Raw genomic sequence first — 23,651 nt, 5'->3', positions numbered from 1 at the left:
ATTGTTTGCTCCTCCCGGTCAAGCCATTGTGCAGCTGCAGAGGGACTGTCAAAGAATTGTACTGATCCCAGTACCTCAATTCTCAGACGGGCTGGGTAGAGCATTGCATATTTGACGTTGAGATCTCTGAGGTGACGTTTAACATCCGTGAATTTAGCTTGTTGCTTCTGGAGATCAGCAGAGAAGTCCGGAAAGAGTGATATTTTAGCATTATCAACCTTCAATGCAGCTGGTTTCAGCCTGGTGTTGCGTAGAATCACATCCTGGTCCTTGTAATTTAGGAGTTTAAATAGGAAGGGCCTTGGAGGTGCACCTGGTTGTGGAGGTCTTGCCGGGACCCTATGTGCACGTTCCACAGAAAACATCGGGGAGAACACATCTCTACCAAAGGCAGTGATCAGCCATTGTTCTATGAACTCCACAAGGTTCTTCCCTTCCATACGTTCAGGCATACCTATGGCTCTCACATTGTTTCTTCTCATTCTATTCTCTAAATCTTCTAAACGTGATGTATGTTGAGAGAGCGAATGGTTATTGTATGTGAGATCTCTTTGCATGGGCGCCATATCGTCTTCTATGGAGCTCACCCATCCCTCTAAGGCCAAGGTTCTTTCCCTCAGTTTCTGTGTGTCTTGAAGTAGGAAAGTGATTTCTGTTTTAACCCCTTTAATCTCTGTGGTAAGCGCTGCTATAGAGATGTTGCATGTGTTCACAGCTGCAAAAATATCACGCAGAGTAGGTTCTCCCTCCGCACTGGGGCTTAATGAGGCCTGAGGCCTAGTAGGGAGATCCCCTGGAGTACTCACATTGTCCCATGAGAATGCTGCACCATTGCTGTCCTCCAAAGGCACCGTATCATCTGCCTCCGAGACCCCTCCTGATGAATCCTCCGGATTACTGAGAGAGGCTGCAGGGTCCGTTGAAAGAGGCACGGAGAACAGCTTTTCAGCTGCCTCCCTGTGTAATTCCTTCGCCGTACGCTGTGTTCCGGCGCCATTTTGGCCCATGCTGTCTGAAGACCGGCCCGAGTTTTGTCATTTTGTGGAGGCCACCGGGTTTGCAACGGCAAGAGAACGATACCCACGGGCTCAGGGAGTGTTCCGATCACCGATAAGTCGTTTACGGAGCAGATTAAATCACTTTCCCAGGATAAATGAGAGGAGTTTCGGCGGAGAGCTCTGTAAGTGCGTCCGGCTACATCCGCTGCCTGGCCACGCCCCCTAATAGGATCAGAAGAACAAGCACTTGGCTTCAGGTAGCTATACTGTAGGTGCAACTGTGCAGGGTACACAGTACACTAACTGGAAATACTTCAAGAGCCTGCCTGTGCTATTAATAGGATCAGAAGAAGCACACAAGCACCTGGCTTCAGGTAGCTATACTGTAGGTGCAACTGTGCATGGTACACAGTACACTAACTGTAAATACTTCAAGAGCCTGCCTGTGCTATTAATAGGATCAGAAGAAGCACACAAGCACCTGGCTTCAGGTAGCTATACTGTAGGTGCAACTGTGCAGGGTACACAGTACACTAACTGGAATACTTCAAGAGCTTGCCTGTGCTATTAATAGGATCAGAAGAAGCACACAAGCACTGGGCTTCAGGTAGCTATACTGTAGGTGCAATTGTGCAGGGTTACACTGTACACTAACTGGAAATGCTGTAAAAAAACCTGCCTGCCTGTCAGTATATTATATACACAAAATACACTGTAAGTGCAGCTAACTGACTCAACCTGCCTACTCTAACCTAAATCAAATGACACTGTCTCTCTGTCTATCTATCTCTCTCTGTTGCAACACACTACACAAGGCCTTATATAGTGTGGGGCGTGTACTAAACCCCCTGAGCTATAATTGGCCAAAGCCTCCCTGGCTTTGGCCAATTACGGCTCTCTGTACACACGCCGCTGTGATTGGCCAAGCATGCGGGCCATAGTGCATTCTTGGCCAATCATCAGCCAGCAATGCACTGTGATGCCGCAGTGAATTATGGGCCATGGCGCGCCACTCGAATTTGGCGCGAACGGCCCATAACGTTCGTAATTCGGCGAACGCGTTCAACTCGAACACGAAGCTCATCCCTAGCATTGACTCATAAGATACTGTGCACCTTTAGTTCCTCATTAAACCCACTGGGAAACATGGTGGCCAACTTGTATATGCAGAAGGTTTCCCTTCTTGCACAATAAGGAAAACCTCTCATTGGCAGTTGGGGATCCACCAGGTACACATTCAATTGCGACCACGCTTAATGGATGTCATTTCATATACAGATTAAATTGTAAATTGTTTGGCACTTCATGCACACTGTGGATGATGTGTCCTTTTTATCAACTGGACTTGTTTTATGACTGTTTGCCCTAATCTTTAATAAATTGCTTCATGGGTTTTCAAATGCTGTGGTATAGTGGTGTACAACTGGAACCCATATATTAAGTGCAGTGATATTATACTTTGGGGGAGGAGTCCCAAGAGCTTACTTTGTTTGGAACTTTGTACCATGTCTCAAAATGTGGGTGCTAGGGAGAGGAGAAAAAAGACTGGAAGCTTGGATTCAGAAGGACAGGGTGAATGGGGTGGTGTGCTGCTGAGGCTGGTGATACAGCTGAGTTCCAGTGCTTCATTGTGTTTCTGGAGCAGGACTGCACAGCTGCACCTATTCAGAGGCTGCTGTTGCTACAGGAACCACTGAGCATGTGCAGGGAACCATGCCCTGAAGTGGGGGGAAGCAGTGAGCTTTCAGAGAGGACAATGAACCCTGAACATCTGTTGCATGCCTGGAACCCTTGGGGACCACAGGAGGTAGCCTATGTGTTTAAAGCCCTGCACAATTGTAAAAAGGAGAATCTACAACAAACTTCTGAATGGCAAAAGGCCATTTTGCCATCATCTTTGTTACTCTTCTCTTAAAGAGACAGCACCGTCTTACTTGGGACCCCCTGAGATCACTTCTCTTTTTCCCACTGGAATTACAAAAACTCTGCTTAAGAGTGCTCCAATGAAATCTTGGGCCCCAACGCTGGCCACCAATGGTCATTACAATTCCTGAGTAGTTCCAGAGTGTATATATCCTGTATTTAGGACCACCCCACAAGTCAGGGTCTAGGAGGTAGGGACTTTGTCCCATAGCCAGGTTTGGATGCCCTGTTAATTCAGCCTTGATAATATTTTGTTTAAAAATGTTTAATTCCTGCAATCCTTCCTATTGTTGTTGTCACTATTATTTGCTCTGATGGATATTTTGCCCAAATACATCTTCTTTCCTTCAGGCCTTTGTTCATCAGAGGGTGTGGTACTGCCTGAAGGGTAGTTATCACTCTGAACCAGTGAAACTAATAATCATAATCTAGTGGCTTATTTGTGGGTAGGGAAAACCTCTTTAATGTCCTGATTTTTTGGGAGAAGTGCAGGGTATGAAAAAAACCCCCATTAATACTCACCTAGGTGGATGCAGCATCAATGTGATGCTGCATCTTTCCCCTGCCGCCTCTACACCAAGAACTAATGTATGCTAAGTTTTTTGTGCCCACCCTACAGTTTTCACCACCACCCACTCAGCTGCTATCCTAAGCTCTGGTCCGCCAGTCCATCCTTGGTGGGAGCAGATTCCCAAGTTGTGGCAGGACTTTACTCTGACATGTTGTATGGCAGGATTAGTTGTATTCTGCTGTTTAGACATAGCTCTAATGTTTAATTTTATGTATGTGACAGATTAGCTTCAGTCATACATGAATCAGACCCAGGATCTTCTATTTCTTTTTATAGGTGAGGGTCTGGTGGACCAGATTCTGCTGGATGAACTCGGGCACTCACTGACTCCAGAGCTGAGAGGTAAATAAAACATAATATATGGTATATACAGTATATATCTCACAAAAGTAAGTACACCCCTCATATTTTTGTAAATATTTTTTTACATTTTTTCATGTGACAACACTGAAGAAATTACACTTTGCTACAATGTAAAGTAGTGGATGTACAGCTTGTATAACAGTGTAAATTTGCTGTCCCCTCAAAATAATTCAACACACAGCCTTTAATGTCTAAACCACTGGCAACAAAAATGAATACACCCCTAAGTGAAAATGTCCAAATTGGGCCCAGTTAGATTTTTTCCCTCCCCGGTGTCATGTGACTCAGTGTTACAAGGTCTCAAGTGTGAATGGAGAGCAGGTGTGTTAAATTTGGTGTTATCGCTCTCACGCTCTCCTACTGGTTACTGGAAGTTCAACATGGCACCTCATGGCAAAGAACTCTCTAAGGATCTGAAAAAAAGAATTGTTGCTCTACATAAAGATGGCCCAGAAGATTTCCAAGACCCTGAAACTGAGCTGCAGTACAGTGGCCAAGACCATACAGGACAGGTTCCACTCAGAACAGGCCTCGCCATGGTCAACCAAAGAAGTTTAGTGCACGTGCTCAGCATCATATCCAGAAGTTATCTTTGGGAAATAGCTGTATGAGTGCTGCCAGCATTGCTGCAGAGGTTAAAGGGGTGGGGGGTCAGCCTGTCAGTGCTCAGACCATACGCCACACACTGCATCAAATTGGTCTGCATTGCTGTCGTCCCAGAAGGAAGCCTCTTCCAAAGATGATGCATAAGAAAGCCCACAAACAGTTTGCTGAAGACAAGCAGATTAAGGACATGGATTATTGTAACCATGTCCTGTGGTCTGATGAGACCAAGATAAACTTATTTGGTTCAGATGGTGTCAAGCGTGTGGCGGCAACCAGGTAAGCAGTACAAAGACAAGTATGCCTTGCCTACAGTCAAGCATGGTGGTGGGAATGTCATGGCCTGGGGCTTCACGAGTGCTGCCGGCACTGGGGAGCTACAGTTTATTGAGGGAACCATGAATGCCAACATGTACTGTGATATACTGAAGAAGAGCATGATCCCCTCCCTTCAGAAACTGGGCCACAGGGCAGTATTCCAACATACCGACCCTAAACACACCTCCAAGATGACCACTGCCTTGCTAAAGAAGCTAATGGTAAAGGTGATGAACTGGCCAAGCATGTCTTCAGACCTAAACCCTATTGAGCATCTGTGGGGCATCTTCAAATGGAAGGTGGAGGAGTGCAAAGTTTCTAACATCCACCAGCTCTGTGATGTCCTCATGAAAGAGTGGAAGAGGACTCCAGTGGCAACCTGTGAAGCTCTGGTGAACTCCATGCCCAAAATATTGACACTTTGGGCCCAATTTGGACATTTCACTTAGGGGTGTACTCACTTTTGTTGCCAGCGGTTTAGACATTAATGGCTGTGTGTTAAGTTATTTTGAGGGGACAGCAAATTTACACTGTTATACAAGCTGTACACTCACTACTTTATATTGTAGCAAAGTGTAATTTCTTAAGTGTTGTCACATGAAAAGTTAGAAATAAAATATTTACAAAAATGTGAGGGGTGTACACACTTTTGTGAGATACCGTATATATATATCAGATAAAACACGACTCACTTTGTGTGAAGAGCAGAGATGATGTTGAAATATTTGTACTTCATTGGTTCCATCTACTTGACTGAGAGCTTCTGGATTCAGATCATGACTAGGGTACCAAAGAAGCTTTGACCCAAAGTGCCTGACCACCACTTCAAAGACCACTTATAATAAAATTGACCAGACATAACACAGACTGGAGTTTAATGGCCATAGCAGCCTTTTATTAACCAAATATATAAATAACAGATTAAACATATTAACATATGAGCATCAGACAGTATTCCAGGGGCCCCAAGGTCCTTGTGGGCATGCACCCCAAGTACCTGCGTAACCACCATTTTTAGGCCTCCAGCTGCAGAAAGCACTCGCAGAAAAGCCAACATTGCAGGTACCACTGGCCATAATAATGGGAGCTGTATCTCAGACGGGTCCCTACAAATGTACCTTTTTGGCCCCTAATTATAACACATCCAAGGACCTCGTGCCCCGCCACCAATGCACAAACATGAATCCTTATGTTTTTGTGCCCCTCCACACCCACAGAGCCCTCTGAAGACAATCCTACAAGCCCAGGTATAACATGTCAATCCCAACCGCATTAAGATTCACACCATCACCTCGCAAATACTGCCAAATATCTTGTCCCATGTCCACATGCCTAACTGCCAACCCCCACATTCCTCATGACAAAACGAGACACTTCCCTGTTGGTCTTAATTCGGGCCTTGTCCAGGCTAACAACTGAACACACCATACGCCACTGAGTGCGCGCCACCATATCGGACCAAACAAAGACTAAATCCAGATAAAAAGAATGCAAACGTAAAAAATCTAACTTAATGTCCCGGATCAATTTCTTCATGGAACGTAAACCCAGGTCATGCCCTCCAGCACGTACCAGCAGGTGCTCGGTCCAGCCAAGCAAAAAAGGTGAACCTCGGCCACCATTCGACTCCACGACATGTCGGGCACCCGATCCAGCGCACCGTGGCCACATCCCTGCGAAACCCCAGCTGACGACCATTCGGCCTCACACCCACCCTCCTGGCTCCCCACATAGGAGTGCCCCAAAATCCAGATCAGACAAGGGGCTTTACCTGAAACAAAACACAACAAGCAGCGTACATAGCAATCACTGCCTAGGCAACCACCATACAAATAACAAAGACAACGACATACAACAATACGTTGACTCACAAAGCCCACACCCCCCACAGGCAATCATAACAGGTGAGGACAGACATACAGCGGGTAGCATACAGACTCCCAGCAGCCAATACGTCTGACCATGCTGTCGCTAAGACCCCACCTGGCTGCCTCTGTCACAGCCCCAATTCAAAAGGAGTGAGAAGCATACTTGGTGTATCGGAGACCCAATACCACTAAGAATTTACAGAACACTGCTACAAACTATTGCGGCATGCAGGTGGCTCTGCTTTGTCCTGCTTCCAGAGGGCCATCCCAGCCACAACAAAAATCAGGAAAGCATCCGAACCAGGCACACGTCCAAACCGGGAACAGGAAACAACTCCACTCTTGACCCCCAACCAATCTGATCTGTTTTGGAGCGTTTAATCCAGAGAACCACAGCTGTGGTAGAACAATGAACATCTGCATACAGCAAACCATCAGCCAACCTCGTAGAAGTGCAGACAAGTTCGCCAATGCGCAACGCCCCAAAAAACGCCAAAACAAACACTGCCTGAAACAAGGTCACCTCATACACAGAAAAACAAAAAGAAGGAAGCACACATGCCAAGGAACCCAACAAATCATAAGACACTGGCTGCCTGCCATTCACCGCGCTACAGCCCTTCCTGTACCCCCGCATGGCCTGCCGCACTAAAAAAACCCTTAGTATGATCACAACGACCCAGCAATTTAAACAGGAATGCCAAACATGCCAACTTCCTATTCCAGGAGTAGGGATGAGCTTCGATCGTTCGTCGAATTTCGAAAATTATGGGCCATTCGCGCCAAATTCGAGTGGCGTGTCATGGCCCATAATTCACTGCAGCATCGCAGTGCATTGCTGGCTGATGATTGGCCAAGCATGCACTATGACCCACATGCTTGGCCAATCACAGCGCCATCTGTACAGAGAGCCATAATTGGCCAAAGCCAGGGTGGCTTTGGCCAATTATGGCTCAGGGGATTTAGTACATGCCCCACACTATATAAGGCTGCCTTGTGTAGTGTGTTGCGGCACGGAGAGAGAAAAACAGAGAGACAGTGTAATTTGATTTAAGTTAGATAGAGTAGGCAGATGAGTCATTTAGCAGCACTTACAGTGTATTGTATATATATATGCATCCTAGGTGTTGTATATATATACATACATACATATACATACATACACTGTATTCAGTTTAGCTAGATTCCGTTCCGGTTATTCTCTTCCTAATATACTGACAGGCAGGCGTTTTTACAGTATTTTCAGTTAGTGTACTGTGTCCTTTACACAGTGTGCACCTAAAGATACCTGAAGAAAATTGCTGGTATTCTTCTGATCCTATTAGTGCCACAGGCAGGCAGCTGCAGTATTTACAGTTAGTGTACTGTGTCCTCTGCACAGTGTGCACCTAAAGCTACCTGAAGACAATTGCTGGTGTTCTTCTGATCCTATTAATACCACAGGCAGGCAGCTGCAGTATTTACAGTTAGTGTACTGTGTCCTCTGCACAGTGTGCACCTAAAGCTACCTGAAGACAATTGCTGGTGTTCTGATCCTATTAATACCACGGGCAGGCAGCTGCAGTATTTACAGTTAGTGTACTGTGTCCTCTGCCTCTGCACAGTTTGCACCTAAAGCTACCTGAAGACAATTGCTGGTGTTCTTCTGATCCTATTAGTACCACAGGCAGGCAGCTGCAGTATTTACAGTTAGTGTACTGTGTCCTCTGCACAGTGTGCACCTAAATCTACCCAAAGACAATTGCTGGTATTCTTCTGATCCTATTAATACCACAGGCAGGCAGCTGCAGTATTTACAGTTAGTGTACTGTGTCCTCTGCACAGTGTGCACCTAAAGCTACCTGAAGACAATTGCTGGTGTTCTGATCCTATTAATACCACAGGCAGGCAGCTGCAGTATTTACAATTAGTGTACTGTGTCCTCTACCTCTGCACAGTTTGCACCTAAAGCTACCTGAAGACAATTGCTGGTGTTCTTCTGATCCTATTAGTACCACAGGCAGGCAGCTGCAGTATTTACAGTTAGTGCACTGTGTCCTCTGCACAGTGTGCACCTAAAGCTACCTGAAGACAATTGTTGATGTTCTCATACTAATAATACTACAGGCAGGCAGTTGATTGTGCTAGCTGCAGTATAATCAGTATATATATATGTATATATATATATCCCAGCTTTGTGCAGCTATATCTCACTGCAGGCCATTAGTATGTCTGGAAGGACAACAAGGAGAGGCAGACATTCACAAGCTAATAAAAGAGGGCAAGCAGGCTCTGTGTCTAGAGGCAACAGTGCTGGTCATAGACACGGTGCATCCTCATCAGCACGTGGCCGTGGGACACGCTTGTACTTTTTTCGGCAGCTGGCCGTGTTGAGCCGCAACATGCTGTAGACTTGGTAGAGTGGATGACCAAGCCTCATCCTCCTCATCCTCTCTCACCCAGGCTCAGGGTACTTTGGCAAAGCAGCTGCCAATGTGGCCTCTTCCCTCGGCTCAATGGCATCAGTCACTCCTTCCCTAGCCCCACCATGTCCTCCTGAGGAGTCCACCGAACTGTTTGACCACAGTGTTGGGTACATGCTCCAGGAGGATGCCCAGCGTTTTGAAGGCTCCGATGATGGCACCCAGCTAGAGTAAGGCAGTAACGTGAGCCCAGAGAGAGGGGGTGCCCAAGAAGGACAGCAGTCTGGCAGTCATGTTCCCCCAGCTGCAGCATACTGCCAGGTTTGCTCCAGTGATGAGGAGGGAGGGGATGATGAGGAAGTCACTGACTCCACGTGGGTGCCTGATAGATAAGAGGAGGAGGAGGAGGGGGCACATCTCCAACAAGGCAGGATGCCCTCCAGGGGCCAGCTTAAGGGCAGCACACCGACTGCTTCACACCGCAGAGCTCCGCATGTGCAGGACGCTGCTGTCTCTGCGCGTTATTCCAAAAGTTCTTTGGTGTGGGCCTTTTTTGAGACGAGTGCATCAGATCGCATTGCTGCTATTTGCAACATATGTCTCAAGCATATCTCGCGTGGCCAAAACATCACCCGCTTGGGCACCGCATGCTTGACCAGACATATGTCGACCTGCCATGCAGTTCATTGGCAAGCGTACCTAAAAGACCCACACCAAAGAACAAAGCGGACCTCTCCTTGCTCCTCATCAGCTGGGATCTCCAACCCCACTATACCTTCAGTCCTCTCTGAGACCTGCACTGAGAGGAATGAAGGTGTAGAATTAGGTGTGTCACAGCCAAGTACTTGCGGGTAATCTGCTATCGGTACACCCCCAGGTCCTTTTCCATCCTTGATTCCCCCAGAGGTTCTCCCCCCAGTGAGTAGATTGCATTCATATTTTTGCCACCCAAATGCATTATTTTTAACACAATTATTTATTTTACATAGGGCTCATTATACGCCAGAGAAATTATTTAAATGGAATTGTAGAGATATAGCCCAATGTCCCAGATGTAAAAGGAGCCCCGCTAATCTAATACATATGCTATGGAGATGCCACAAACTCATTGTTACTGGCATGAGATTGTCCCAATGAATAGCAATGTTTTCGGGACTGGGCTGTCTCCAGAGCCGGGGGATGTCTTCTGGTTATTCTGCATGAATCGGAAATCCGGATGACTATACAATATCAATAACAATTCCAGGCTCGTAACACAAAACATATAAACACAAAAATGGATATCACCTACAATAGCAGAATTGAAAACAGTAAGGGAAGGGAAACCCTAATTAAGGAAAGATATACTTTTCTACATAGAGACTGTTCAGGTAAATTCGAAAAGATATGGAAAAGATGGTCTGATATTTTGGATGTATGATGAGAGAGGAGTAGTTAAACTTATAAGCAATGGGGAGAGAGAGAGGGGGGGGGATATGGGGGCTGGGGTTTTTTTTTCCCCTCTCAACACGTACCTAGGTTGTATGTAGGGATGGGCGAACGGTTCGGCCCGAGCATAAGTTCGGGACAAATTTTTGTTGTTCGGACGTTCGGCTAACAGCCCAACAAACGGGTCGTTCGACCATTTGTTCGGCCCCCCGAACTGACCATAATGCATTGTGGCATTGAATAGTGCATTGCAAGCCCTGATTGGCTGAAGCAGTGAAAGCTTCAGCCAATCAGGGCACAGAGTACTGTCAGAGTCATGATTGGACACTGTCATCATGACTTTATCCAATCATGGCTCATTCCTGCCCCACAGTATAAAAGTATTCTTTCAATAGCAGTAATTTCCAGTGTGATTTTGGTGTGGAGAGAGATAGAACAGGGCTCTGTTCAGTGCTATTAGTTAGTGTGCTATACTGTGCTATTTTGCTTCAATTGTCAGTGTAGAATATTAGTTTAGGGATAGCGTGAGTGTAGTGAGGAGGACCATCATTCAGCTTTTCATAATGTGCAGCTAGAGTAGGGACAGCTCAGATAGTTTTAGTGTAGTGTAGTGAGACCGTGTCAGTAATCTTGACTTTAGTATATAGCTAGAGTAGGGACAGTTCAGATAGCTTCAGTGTAGTGACGGTTGAACACCGTCTATTTGATTGCGTTACTGCCAGTTTAATGCCATATAGTTTTGCATGCGTTACTGCCAGTTTAACGCCATATAGTTTTGCGTGCACTACTGCCAGTTTAATTCCATTTAGCTTTGCGTGCATTACTGCCAGTTTAACATCATATAGTTTTGCGTGCGTTACTGCCAGTTTAACGCCATATCGTATTGCATGCATTACTGCCAGTTTAAAGCCATATAGTTTTGCGTTTGCGTTACTGCCAGTTTAACGCCATATAGTTTTGCGTGCATTACTGCCAGTTTAACGCCATATTATACAAACAAAAAATGGGGTTAGGTGGTGCTACCTGAAAATAAATAAAATAAATAAAAAAAAAACACCCTCAGAGTAACCCCTATCAAGGGTAGTCCAAAATGTTTCCTAATTAATAGATATGTGCATATATGAGAGATCAACTTGAAATATAAGTAGACATAAATTAACGTCCATAATTATATATTTGTGCAGATGAAAGTGACCACCAATTACAAAAGTACCAAAACATGTATATAAACACTCATACCAATCTAACAAGTGAAAAAAAAAATGGATTTTTAAAACAGCTTACCTGTAAAATCCTTTTCTTTGAGTACATCACGGGACACAGAGCACCATAATAATGACTATGTGGGTTATACGCTTACCTTCAGGTGATTGGACACTGGCAACCAATAGTAAGACAGTTCCTCCCATATAACCCCTCCTATACTGGAAGTGCCTCAGTTTTGTAGCAAGCAATGACGATCCCAGAAAGAGGGGAGGGACCTCTGTGTCCCGTGATGTACTCAAAGAAAAGGATTTTACAGGTAAGCTGTTTTAAAAATCCGTTTTTCTTTATCATACATCACGGGACACAGAGCACCATAATAATGACTATGTGGGATGTCACAAGGTAGACTTGGAACTGGGTTTGGGTGGCTTTTGGGCCCAGGGCTTTTTCTGACCCTGTGATCTTATCCCTAAGCCCGACGGGCCTAAGATTATAAAGCAGCCTGCAACACACTGTGGCCAAACACAGTCTCACTTTGAGATCACACATCCACTTGGTAAAACCTGGTGAATGTATGAACTGAAGACCAAACGGCTGCTTTGCAAACCTGAGCCATAGACACCTGCTGGCATACTGCCCATGATGCACTAAAACCTCTAGTGGAGTGTGCTCTCAAATCCCGGGATGGAACCCTGTGCTTTAATCCATACGCCTGGACAATAGTCTGGTGAATCCATCTGGATATAGATGAACTAGTTGCTGGCTGTCCTCTTTTAGGACCCTCAGGTAAGACAAAAAAGCAGTCAGTTTTCCGAAAAGGAGCTGACATTTCCAAGTAAACCTTTATCGCTCTCACCACATCCAGTGAGTGAAGCGAATTTTCCTCCCTAGTCTTAGGGTTTGGAAAAAAGGAAGGTAAAATGATATCCTGAGTCAGATGAAATTTGGGCACTACCTTCAGTAAAAATTCCGGACGAGGGCGCATGACCACCCTGTCCTGATAAAGAACCATAAAAGGTTCCTTTCAAAAAAGGGCGGCCAATTCTGACACCCTTGTAGCCAATGTTATAGCCACTAGGAAAACTAATTTCCTGGTCAATAGGACAAATGGAATATGCCTAATAGGTTCAAAGGGCTGACTCTGTAAGGCTGAAAGTACCAAATTTAGGTCCCATGGACATAAAGGCAGTTTAAGCGGTGGCCTCAGGTGCATTACTCCTTTAACAAAGGTCCGCACCAAAGAATGGGATGCAATTGGTCTCTGGAAGAAAATAGATAAGGCTGAAATCTGTCCCTTAATTGTCCCTAAAGCGAGCTGCAAGTCTACTCCTGTTTGGAGAAAGGCGAGGACTCTTCCAATCGTATACTAACGAGGGTTCCATTTCCTTTCCTCACACCAAGAAATGTATGGCTTCCATACTCTGTAATAGATAGTTCTAGAAACTGATTTTCTAGCATTTATCAAAGTGGACAAGACCGAACCCATAATACCAGGTCTTTCAATATTCTGGTCTCAATAGCCAGGCCATCAAATTCAGCAACCGTAAAGAAGGATGAAATATGGGCCCTTGAGACAACAGGTCTGGGCGACAAGGGAGGACCAATGGTTCCCCTACTGCCAACTTCACAATTTCCGAGTACCATGATCTCCTGGGCCACTCTGGGGCCACTAAGATCACGGCTTCTCTTCCTCCCGTATTCTGCGTAGTAAGTGCGGCAGAATCTGGATTGGAGGAAAGGCATATATCAGAGAATACTGATCCCAAGGAACCACTAATGCGTCTATCCCGACAGCCAGCAGATCCTTGGTCCTGGATACAAACCTATCCAGTTTGACATTGAATCTGGATGCCAACAGATCCACATCTGGGGTCCCCCAGTATTGGCAGATCTGTAGAAACACCTGGTAACAATTTCTGGCGACTCAAGAAGTCCGCCTGCCAATTGTCCACCCCCGGGATAAACACTGCCGACAGAAAAAGCACATGTTTTTCTGCCCAGGTTAGAATATGATCTACCTCTCTTTGGGCTGCCCGACTCCTGGTACCTCCCTCGTGGTTGATATATGCCACTACTGTGGAGTTGTCGGACTGGACTCTGACAGGAAGCCCCCGCAACCTGGACGTCCAGAATCGCAGGGCCAGACGTGCTGCCCGAATCTCTAACAGAGTCCTCTCTGTCTGGGACCATACTCCCTGAACAGATGCTTCCTCTAGGACTGCTCCCCAGCCGAGAAGACTGGCATCTGTGGTTACCACCTTCCAGGCTACAGGTGGGAAAGACTTCCCCTTTTTCAAGTTGCTGGTTCTTAACCACCAAGAGAGGTTCCATAGAACCTGTGGAGATAGAACCATAGGCTGATCCAGGGTTCGAACTGACTTGTCCCAGACTTTTAGAATACTGTTCTGGAACACTCTGGAGTGGAACTGTGCATATGGCACTGCGCTGAAAGATGACACCATTTTGCCCAGTAATCTCATGCACAGCCGAATAGAAGGGGCTAGTTCTTTTATCACCTTCTGTACCAGTTCCACTATAGAGGCGACCCTTAGGGGTGGAAGGAACTCCTTTTCTTGGACGGTGTCCAAGACTAGACCCAAATACATCAAGGCTTGGGTCGGGCAAAGAGCTGATTTGTCCAAATTTAGTACCCAACCTAGGCGTTGTAAGACGCTCACTGTAGTTGACACATTTAGAATTAGTGCAGGGCGAGAGCATTCCCTTAGCAGTAGATCGTCCAGATATCCTATTATGGAAACTCCTTGAGATCTTAGGGAAGCCAACACTGGGGAGAGGACCTTTGTGAAGACCCTGGGGGCCGTGGCTAGACCGAAAGGTAACGCCACAAACTGGAAATGACTGCCCTCTATCGCAAAGCGTAAAAACCTTGTAAAAACCCGAAGATCGGCACATGAAGGTATGCATCCTTGATATCTTTGGATGCTAAAAAGTCTCCCTTTCTCAGGGACCTTATGACCGAGCGAACCGACTCCATGCAGAAGGAGCGGACGTCTACAAAGAAGTTCAGAGCCTTGAGGTCCAAAATGGGCCTTACTTCCCCATTTGGTTTCGGCACGGTAAATAGGTTTGAGTAAAATCCCTTGAATCTTTCTTCGTGCGGGACCTTTATGATTACACCTTGCATCAGCAGATGGTGTAAAGCTAGAAATAGGCATCTTCTTTTTCCTGGATCCACCGGGACCCTTGAATGTAGAAAACGGTTCAGGGGAAGCTCCCGGAACTCTATTCTGTAACCGTTCTTTACAGTGGAAATGATCCATCTGTCTTGAACCAGTTCCTCCCAGGCCTCCCCAAACAGCCGAAGCCTGCCCCCCACAAGGGCACCGCGGGGGCGCCCCTTCACAAGGTAGACTTGGAACTGGGCTTGGGTGGCTTTTGGGCCCAGGGCTTTTTCTGACCCTGTGGTCTTTTAAACCCAGACCGTCTATACCGCTTAGGAGAAGAGGCACCAGGCCCTGGGGGATTAGGAATTTTATAAGAGGGCTGCTTCCCTTTCTTTTTAATAGGAAGCAGAGCGCTCTTACCTCCTGAGATCTTTTGGATGTATTTATCCAGATCATCACCAAACAGGCGCTCTCCATGAAAAGGACAAGCAGCTAGTGGCCTTTTACATGGCGTTTCAGTAGACCAGTTCTTTAGCCACAATACTCGGCGCATATGAACTGATAACAATGCAAAACGAGACATCTGTTGAAATGAGTCTTTTAAAGCATCAACCGCAAAACATAAGGCATGAGGGATCTCTGATAAATCCTCAGCAGATTCCCCCTGGGAAGGTATGTTCTTTACTACCTTCTTAAAGCGATCTTTTAGGGATTGACATATCCCAATAGCCGCAATAGCCAGTTGAACTGCTGCACTGGTAACTGAAAAGGAAGCCTTTAATAAGGATTCTAGCTTTTTATCAGCCGGATCCTTGAAAACCTGGGCATTATCCACTGGACAGGTTACATTTTTATTCACAGAAGATATGGCAGCGTCTACCAAGGGTGTGCTCCATTTCTTCCTAAACTTTTCCTCCATAGGGTATAACACTGAAAACCTCTTGTGAGGTAAGTATATCATGTCAGGATGTTCCCAGTCCACATAAATTACCTGCTCCAATAATGGATGCAAGGGAAATGCTTGGGAAATTTGTTTATGTCGCAAAGATCCCAGAGTAGAACAAGAGAGCGCAGACTCCTGAACCGGAGGTAACTTAAACCCAATTCGTACCATCTCCATTAGAGATTGGATAAACATTTTTTGGGAATGGGAGGCTGACATAGGCTCTTCAGAGCTAGAATCCTCATCTGAGGAATCCTCAGCCTCCCCCAGGTCCCTTAAGGCCAATTACTCCGGATCCTCTGCCCACTCTGGTTCCAAGTCACCTGGACCCATCTGGCTATAAGAATCCTGGGGCTCTAGTGACTCACCACTTGGCCCAGGCTCAGGGGAGGGAGATCTATTACACTTCCTTCCCCCTTGTGTTACAGAAGCAATCATGGCAGCTATCTTGCCTTCCAGGCCTGCTAGGGCAGATGCCAAATCATCCTTAGTAACATAAGCCAAGGCAGGTGCATCAATATTGGCTACTATGCCTGACAAGTGCAGTGGCTCAGCCAGGTCAGAAGCCACAGGTCCTTCAGTAGAGACTGAGGCCGCATCAGTATGGGGTTGGTCTCCTGCTATTTGTGGAGGGACCTTTACCCATGGGCTTGCCTTGGTCCCTGTTGCTCGTCTTCTGGAAGACATTGCTTACATACGAGAACTCCAAGGAGTACTCCCCACAACTACCCCAGACCTTAACCTGTCACCACTGTCCAAGACCGTCCGACTCACGTGCCCACATTCGTTCTGCACATGCCAGGAGCTCCATGCTATATACACTAGCATGGAATCGAGCGCACGCCTCGGCGGCCCCCGCCGCCGTACGGCACATGCGCCGACCTGACACATGCGGCGCCGTGATGTGGACCACGGCACATGCACACCAGCAGCGCTGCCGCCAGTGTGCACGTGATGGACACGCGGCGCGCACACGCATGATCGCTTGCCTGTAGCTTTTTTTTTAAAGCGCGCCAATTGGCCTCCCTGGACAACGGATCAAGGCCCACTGTGGCAGATTAATAAACAGGGGAATACATATATTATATATTATATATAATAAAGCCCCAACGGGGAGTACTCAACATCCCAAGCAGCTGTCTTGCCAGGCCCAATCTTCCCCATCACGGCGGGTAGCGCCTCTAAGGACCTTCAGGGACCGGGTGTCCCGTACATTGGGGTCCACACCCCTTGACCTGTAAAGCACCCTTTGTGGTTTCCTTGGACAAGGTTGACCAGGAATACCAACTTTAACAAGGGTCCAGCGCCTAAAAAGGACACATTACAAGCAATACCACGTTCTTGAACCGAGGTTCGGGTACCATCCACTTTAGCTTTAGTAAGCCATCCGAATGGATCCGATTATAATGTCCTCAGTGGGACATTTCTTTGAAGAAACTGAAGAGCTTCAACAGCCAGGACCATCACCTTCAAGACACTGGCAAAAAAACTGAGGCACTTCCGGTATAGGAGGGGTTATATGGGAGGAACCGTCTTACTATTGGTTGCCAGTGTCCAATCACCTGAAGGTAAGCGTATAACACACATAGTCAATATTATGGTGCTCTGTGTCCCGTGATGTATGATAAAGAAATGCAATATTGCTTCTAACGTTCAAAAAAGGTATATGTTGATAAACCAAACCAATATAAAGTGTGGCAGATAAAAAAAAAAAACACGATGAGCTGTTATTGCAAAAAATATAACAAATGCCAGATGCAGAGCGCCTCCAGAAAAAAACATGTGTAAGTCAGTGTATATAGGTAAAACCAATATATATGTAACAGTTCCCATATAAGTAGTATTCAGGCTGTGCACATCGGTATAGCAAAAACCATCAACAGGTGACTTGAGTGCTTGTAATATCTCCAGGTGACTTGTGTGCTCCCCTACAAGGGTCCCCACTCACCGGATCCAGTCACCCCTATGGGGGTATTGTGCATATAATACTCTCTGTTAAGGCCGGTTCTACCAGGTATCTGCTAAATGGGTCCCAGAAGCGTCTCGGAATTCAGTCACCCCTGCGGGGGTAATACACTTATAGTTGCTCTCAGTTTAAGCTGGTTCGGTCAGGTGTCATCTATATGGGTCCCAGAAGCGTCCCTTAGACCATAGATGGAATGGATAGAGCCATAGGTATATTCCTCATGTAAAGAAGAGATTAGCTCCCATAGTGTAGTAGATTGTAATTACGTCCGTTTATTAAAAAAAATATAAAAAAATATAATATAAAAACCAAAGTAAAAACAGCATACGTAGAGTCCAAACAACATGTGTCTAGCGTCCAGCACCCGCTGCTCTCCAACTGCGTTCCACCTTCTCGATTACCCGGAAGTGACATACTGTGCATGGCTACGTCGTACGCGTTTCGTCATAGACATCCTCAGCGACGGTGCCACCGTACTGCATGCTACGTCGATATGTAGGAGAGCATCGATGCCTGTCCTGCCCTCTACTAAGGCGACAGGCATGGATGCTCTCTACTAACGCAATATTGTTTTGCGTGCGTTACTGCCAGTTTAACACCATATAGTTCTGTGTGCGTTACTACAAGTTTAACGCCATATAGTTTTGTGCGTTACTGCCAATTTAACGTCATTTACATCTGTGTGCGTTACTGCCAGTTTAACGCCATATAGTTCTGTGCATCACTGTACGTTTGGCGCATTATATTGCAGTATGTTATATCTGTGGAGTGTGTCTGTGTAGTGGGAGTACTCAAATTAAAGGGCACCAAACACCTCTTTACATTGATTAAAGTGCATCTACGTACAGATTTCAACTTCTCCTTTACATTTGCTTATAGGCATCACCCCCTCCCTCCCTATAATGTCTGGGAGAACAAGGAGAGGCAGACGTTCCCTTGGCACTGTAAGGGGGCCAGCAACAAATGTGTCCACAGGCAAAGGTGGACGTGGTGGTCAGTCCTCAGGCAGGGCATCATTTCCTCTGTTGAGTGAGTTTGCCCGTGCTATCCAGCCACAGCATGCAGAGGGGGTGGTGGACTGGCTTACTAAACCTTCCTCATCCTTCTCATCCTCTGTCATGCAAGCAGAGACAAGTGTGCAGTCCCCTGTAGTTGCCAGAGTGGATGAACCTGCCTCCTTGTCCACATCTATTCCTGCCATAGCCCTAACATCAGCCATTGAGAAGTCAGCTACAGCGTCAGCCACTTGCTCCTTGATGATGCCCAGCCATTACTGAATTCAGATGCTGGTTCTGAGGTTGAGGATGACGGGAACATGAGCCTAGAGAGGAAGGAACACTGGTAGACATATTGTCATTCATGTTCCCCAAGCCGCAGCATATTGCCAAGTTGTCTCTAGTGGTAATTATGAAGATGGAGGAGATGGAGATGATGATGGAGATGATGAGGATGATTATGATGATGATGTCACTGATACGGCTTGGGTGCCAGATAGAGGAGAGGAGGAAACTGAAGGTGAGGCAGCACAACTCCAAGGAGGTCGGCATCAAGAAAGAGTAGAGAGCAGCCACTCTATTCCATCACATTCTGCAGCTATTATCTCCTGGCCCACTCCCCACAGCTCAGCTGTCTGGGCCTTTTTCAGCACATCTGCTGCAGATCGCACTGTTGCTATCTGCAAACTGTGGTATATGTGAAAAAACACAAAGCGCTGTGATGGTTATTTAAGATAAAAAAACAAAATCCAAACTAATCAAATATAAGTGAGGCTGCTATCAATAAGGAGTGCTCAAAATCCCTACACATAAATATATATACAAAAGATTGAAGTGCTTCACTGCGTGATCAGTGGATTTAAATTATATATGTGCATCCCACACATGAATATCCGACTAATGTGCTATGAAGATGCAACTATAATATGTAACCACAAGTGTCAAAACTAATAAAAATGCCTATGTCAAAGTGAAATTGTGTTACAAATATAAATAAATATAGTAAAGTGTAAAACCAGGACAATTAGCCATCAAACCATAAAAAATAAATAATGATTATTACCAAGTGATTATAGTAAAATAGACACACTAATGATGTAGTATAAAATATGAAGAGCGACAGGACAACCAATTCTAATGAAGGATAAAAATAGTCCCAGTATTTGAGGTTCTTTAATTGCTTAATTGGAGTATTCGCTTGTCATTCCTGAGCGATAATGTCATTCAACTCCAGCCTCATAAGATGTGGTTTTCAGCACCGTATGTTATATGTAAAGCAAATAAAGAAAAAACTTCATTGCGCAATGATCTAAAATATGGTACACCAGCAAAATGCTATGAGATCCACTCACGTGCGCCCCGTATTGAGAAAAACATATGCAGATGTGAGTAGCACTCAGCCGCCGAGGACGAGAGCAGGATCGCTGCAGTGCACAGCCAAACTGACAGACTGCACAGTGCGTCCTAGGCTCCTCCCACGCGTTGCATCACCGTCACGTGACTTTCTCAAGTATACACTCAAGATATCACGGTCTCAGTTTTAAAGCACAATGGCATAGCGGTTACCATGGCTACAACGTGATTCACTCGAGTCATCATCCTGCTTACTGCATGTCATCATCTGTTTATTTTGAGTCCACTTTATTATGTATACAATTAAAAGAAAATTTGATAATAGCAAATTCCACATATTAATAGATAAAAAACCGCTACACAAACATAACCATAAATTAAAAATACACACTGGGTATTTACAAACATTGTTAAGCACCCTCCAGTGGTATAAACATAGTATTGCACAATTACACTTTATTTACTAGCGGTCATGAATGGCCACCTCCAGCAAAAAAACAGGTTCTTATACATATCACGGGGCAACTTATCACGCCTTCCGTTCTACACAATACAAAGTCCCTGATATCAAATTCTTTTCCAGTACTGGTTGATATAAATTTATGACACTTGTAACCGTTTTGGTCGGTATTTCTGCAAGCATAGCAAAGAATTCATTGAAAATAAAATTACAGAAGTGAACCAGGCCCCAAGAGAGGTGTTGATCCAAGACAAGATCAAGGAAAATGAAACTACAAACGACATACCTCTAATTATGAATTTTAGTGTCCAACATAAAAAAATTTAGAAAATTATCAAAAAACATTGGTCTCTTTTGAAAACAGACACAACTCTGGGTAACATTCTACCAGAGAAACCTAGATTCATATATAGGCGAGTCCCAACATTAAGGGACATAATAGCCAAGAATGTACCGGATCCTCCTAAAAGAATAACTGACCTATCCTTCTTCCAGGGAAATAGGTTCTTCCCCTGTAAGAGATGTTATGCTTGCAGAAATACCGACCAAAACGGTTACAAGTGTCATAAATTTATATCAACCAGTACTGGAAAAGAATTTGAAATCAGGGACTTTGTATTGTGTAGAACGGAAGGCGTGGTATATGTCCTACAATGTTCTTGTTCTCTCCAATATATAGGTAGAACCAAAAGACCTATGTGGAAGCGAATAAGGGAACACATCCAAAATATTAAAAAAGCCTACCCTAAGCATAGTGTCTCGAAACATTTTGCCATGTATCATAATAGAGATCCCAGGGACTTGAAGTTCTGGGCAATCCAAAAATATAAACCTCACTGGAGGGGCTCCAATAAGATTAGGGAACTCAGCAAGAATGAATCAAAATGGATATTCCAGATGCGTACTCTTGAACCAAATGGCTTGAATATTGAATTTGATCTTAATTGTTTTATATCAGATTTTTAAACAATTTTAAAGTTATAGATAAAGATTTCTTCATTATATATTTTTAAACTGTATATAAAGATGGTTTGGGTGGTAGTTGGTTCAGACCTTCTTTCTCTCTCTCTTTTTTCGATACATAATTAATTTTTTAAAGAAATCTCTATATATATATATTTTTTTTAAATCTTTATATTTTATATATTTTTATTTTATTTTTAATTGAAATGTTGTTATTTCTACTTATGTTTACCCCATGCGTATATATATATATATATATATATATATATATATATATATATTTATGTTTTAGATTATGTATTAAGCACGCTAGAAACAGATTCGACCCTGATATATATTCATCCATAGGGGGCGTTATATATAAAGTAATTATAATAGGGATTTTTAAGTGTGTGTGGAACCAAGTTGCCCCGTGATATGTATAAGAACCTGTTTTTTTGCTGGAGGTGGCCATTCATGACCGCTAGTAAATAAAGTGTAATTGTGCAATACTATGTTTATACCACTGGAGGGTGCTTAACAATGTTTGTAAATGCCCAGTGTGTATTTTTAATTTATGGTTATGTTTGTGTAGCGGTTTTTTATCTATTAATATGTGGAATTTGCTATTATCAAATTTTCTTTTAATTGTATACATAATAAAGTGGACTCAAAATAAACAGATGATGACATGCAGTAAGCAGGATGATGACTCGAGTGAATCACGTTGTAGCCATGGTAACCGCTATGCCATTGTGCTTTAAAACTGAGACCGTGATATCTCGAGTGTATCCTTGAGAAAGTCACGTGACGGTGACGCAACGCGTGGGAGGAGCCTAGGACGCACTGTGCAGTCTGTCAGTTTGGCTGTGCACTGCAGCGATCCTGCTCTCGTCCTCGGCGGCTGAGTGCTACTCACATCTGCATATGTTTTTCTCAATACGGGGCGCACGTGAGTGGATCTCATAGCATTTTGCTGGTGTACCATATTTTAGATCATTGCGCAATGAAGTTTTTTCTTTATTTGCTTTACATATAACATACGGTGCTGAAAACCACATCTTATGAGGCTGGAGTTGAATGACATTATCGTTCAGGAATGACAAGCGAATACTCCAATTAAGCAATTAAAGAACCTCAAATACTGGGACTATTTTTATCCTTCATTAGAATTGGTTGTCCTGTCGCTCTTCATATATTATACTACATCATTAGTGTGTCTATTTTACTATAATCACTTGGTAATAATCATTATTTATTTTTTATGGTTTGATGGCTAATTGTCCTGGTTTTACACTTTACTGTATTTATATTTGTAACACAATTTCACTTTGACATAGGCATTTTTATTAGTTTTGACACTTGTGGTTACATATTATAGTTGCATCTTCATAGCACATTAGTCGGGTGTTCATGTGTGGGATGCACACATATAATTTAAATCCACTGATCACGCACTGAAGCGCTTCAATCTTTTGTATATATATCTGCAAACTGTGTCACAGGCACATCAAACGTGGCAAAAACACCAACCATTTGGGTACCACATGCCTAACAAGGCATTTAACGTCCAACCACTCAGCCCGTTGGCAAGAGCACCTTAAAGCCACACAAAAGGGGCACAAATCTGTCCCTCCTCCTCCTCCTTACCCACTTCAGTCTGCCCCTGAGATACCGAGTCATTACCTTTCAGCAGCCTCCACTGACAGGGATGATGGTATAGCAGGAAAGAAAAATTACCACGATAACACAAAAAAATTAGCTGCAGTTCCAAAATTGTGGGATATGCACAATCAATAAGACAATGGATAAATATGAACCGCGCTGCAAACAGGTGTACTATAATATAAATAGATCCTTGAAGGACCCACATAAATGTCAGAAATGAACACTAAACACAACCTATGTGATATAGAAAAGAAATAAACAAAAAGGGAATAATCACAACAGTGAAATAAAGTCCAAATATAAAATCCCAATGATGTCCAATAAGGTGCAAAAAAGCTAATAAATCCTTCAGATGACACCATGTGAAAGAATCCACCACCAGGTAAAATAAACGCTTACCAAAGGCAAGCCGTGAAACAGCTTGTAAATAAACCAGGTGCACAGTCAATGATACCATCCTGATGCGATTCACAATGTGGAGAAAGACTGACCAGGATGACCAGGCAGACCAGGGTGGCT

General features: G+C 44.5%; 1 protein-coding gene across 3 annotated transcripts in view; it reads left to right on the top strand.

The window, feature by feature from the left end:
* The window catches only part of LOC141117301 (NACHT, LRR and PYD domains-containing protein 3-like), a 196,858-nt gene that overhangs the window by 37,104 nt on the left and 136,103 nt on the right, over nt 1–23,651 (top strand). For all 3 annotated transcript variants that reach the window (XM_073610084.1, XM_073610082.1, XM_073610083.1), the window contains one exon: nt 3,769–3,834. In XM_073610084.1, the coding sequence (XP_073466185.1) occupies nt 3,769–3,834 (66 nt within the window). The remainder of the gene's footprint in view (nt 1–3,768; nt 3,835–23,651) is intronic.

This window comes from Aquarana catesbeiana, linkage group LG13 (genome assembly GCF_042186555.1).
Source record: "Aquarana catesbeiana isolate 2022-GZ linkage group LG13, ASM4218655v1, whole genome shotgun sequence".
NCBI classification, from domain to species: Eukaryota; Metazoa; Chordata; class Amphibia; order Anura; family Ranidae; genus Aquarana; species Aquarana catesbeiana.
Note: the sequence above shows the minus strand (reverse complement) of the source record. Positions and strands in the feature narration are given on the sequence as shown.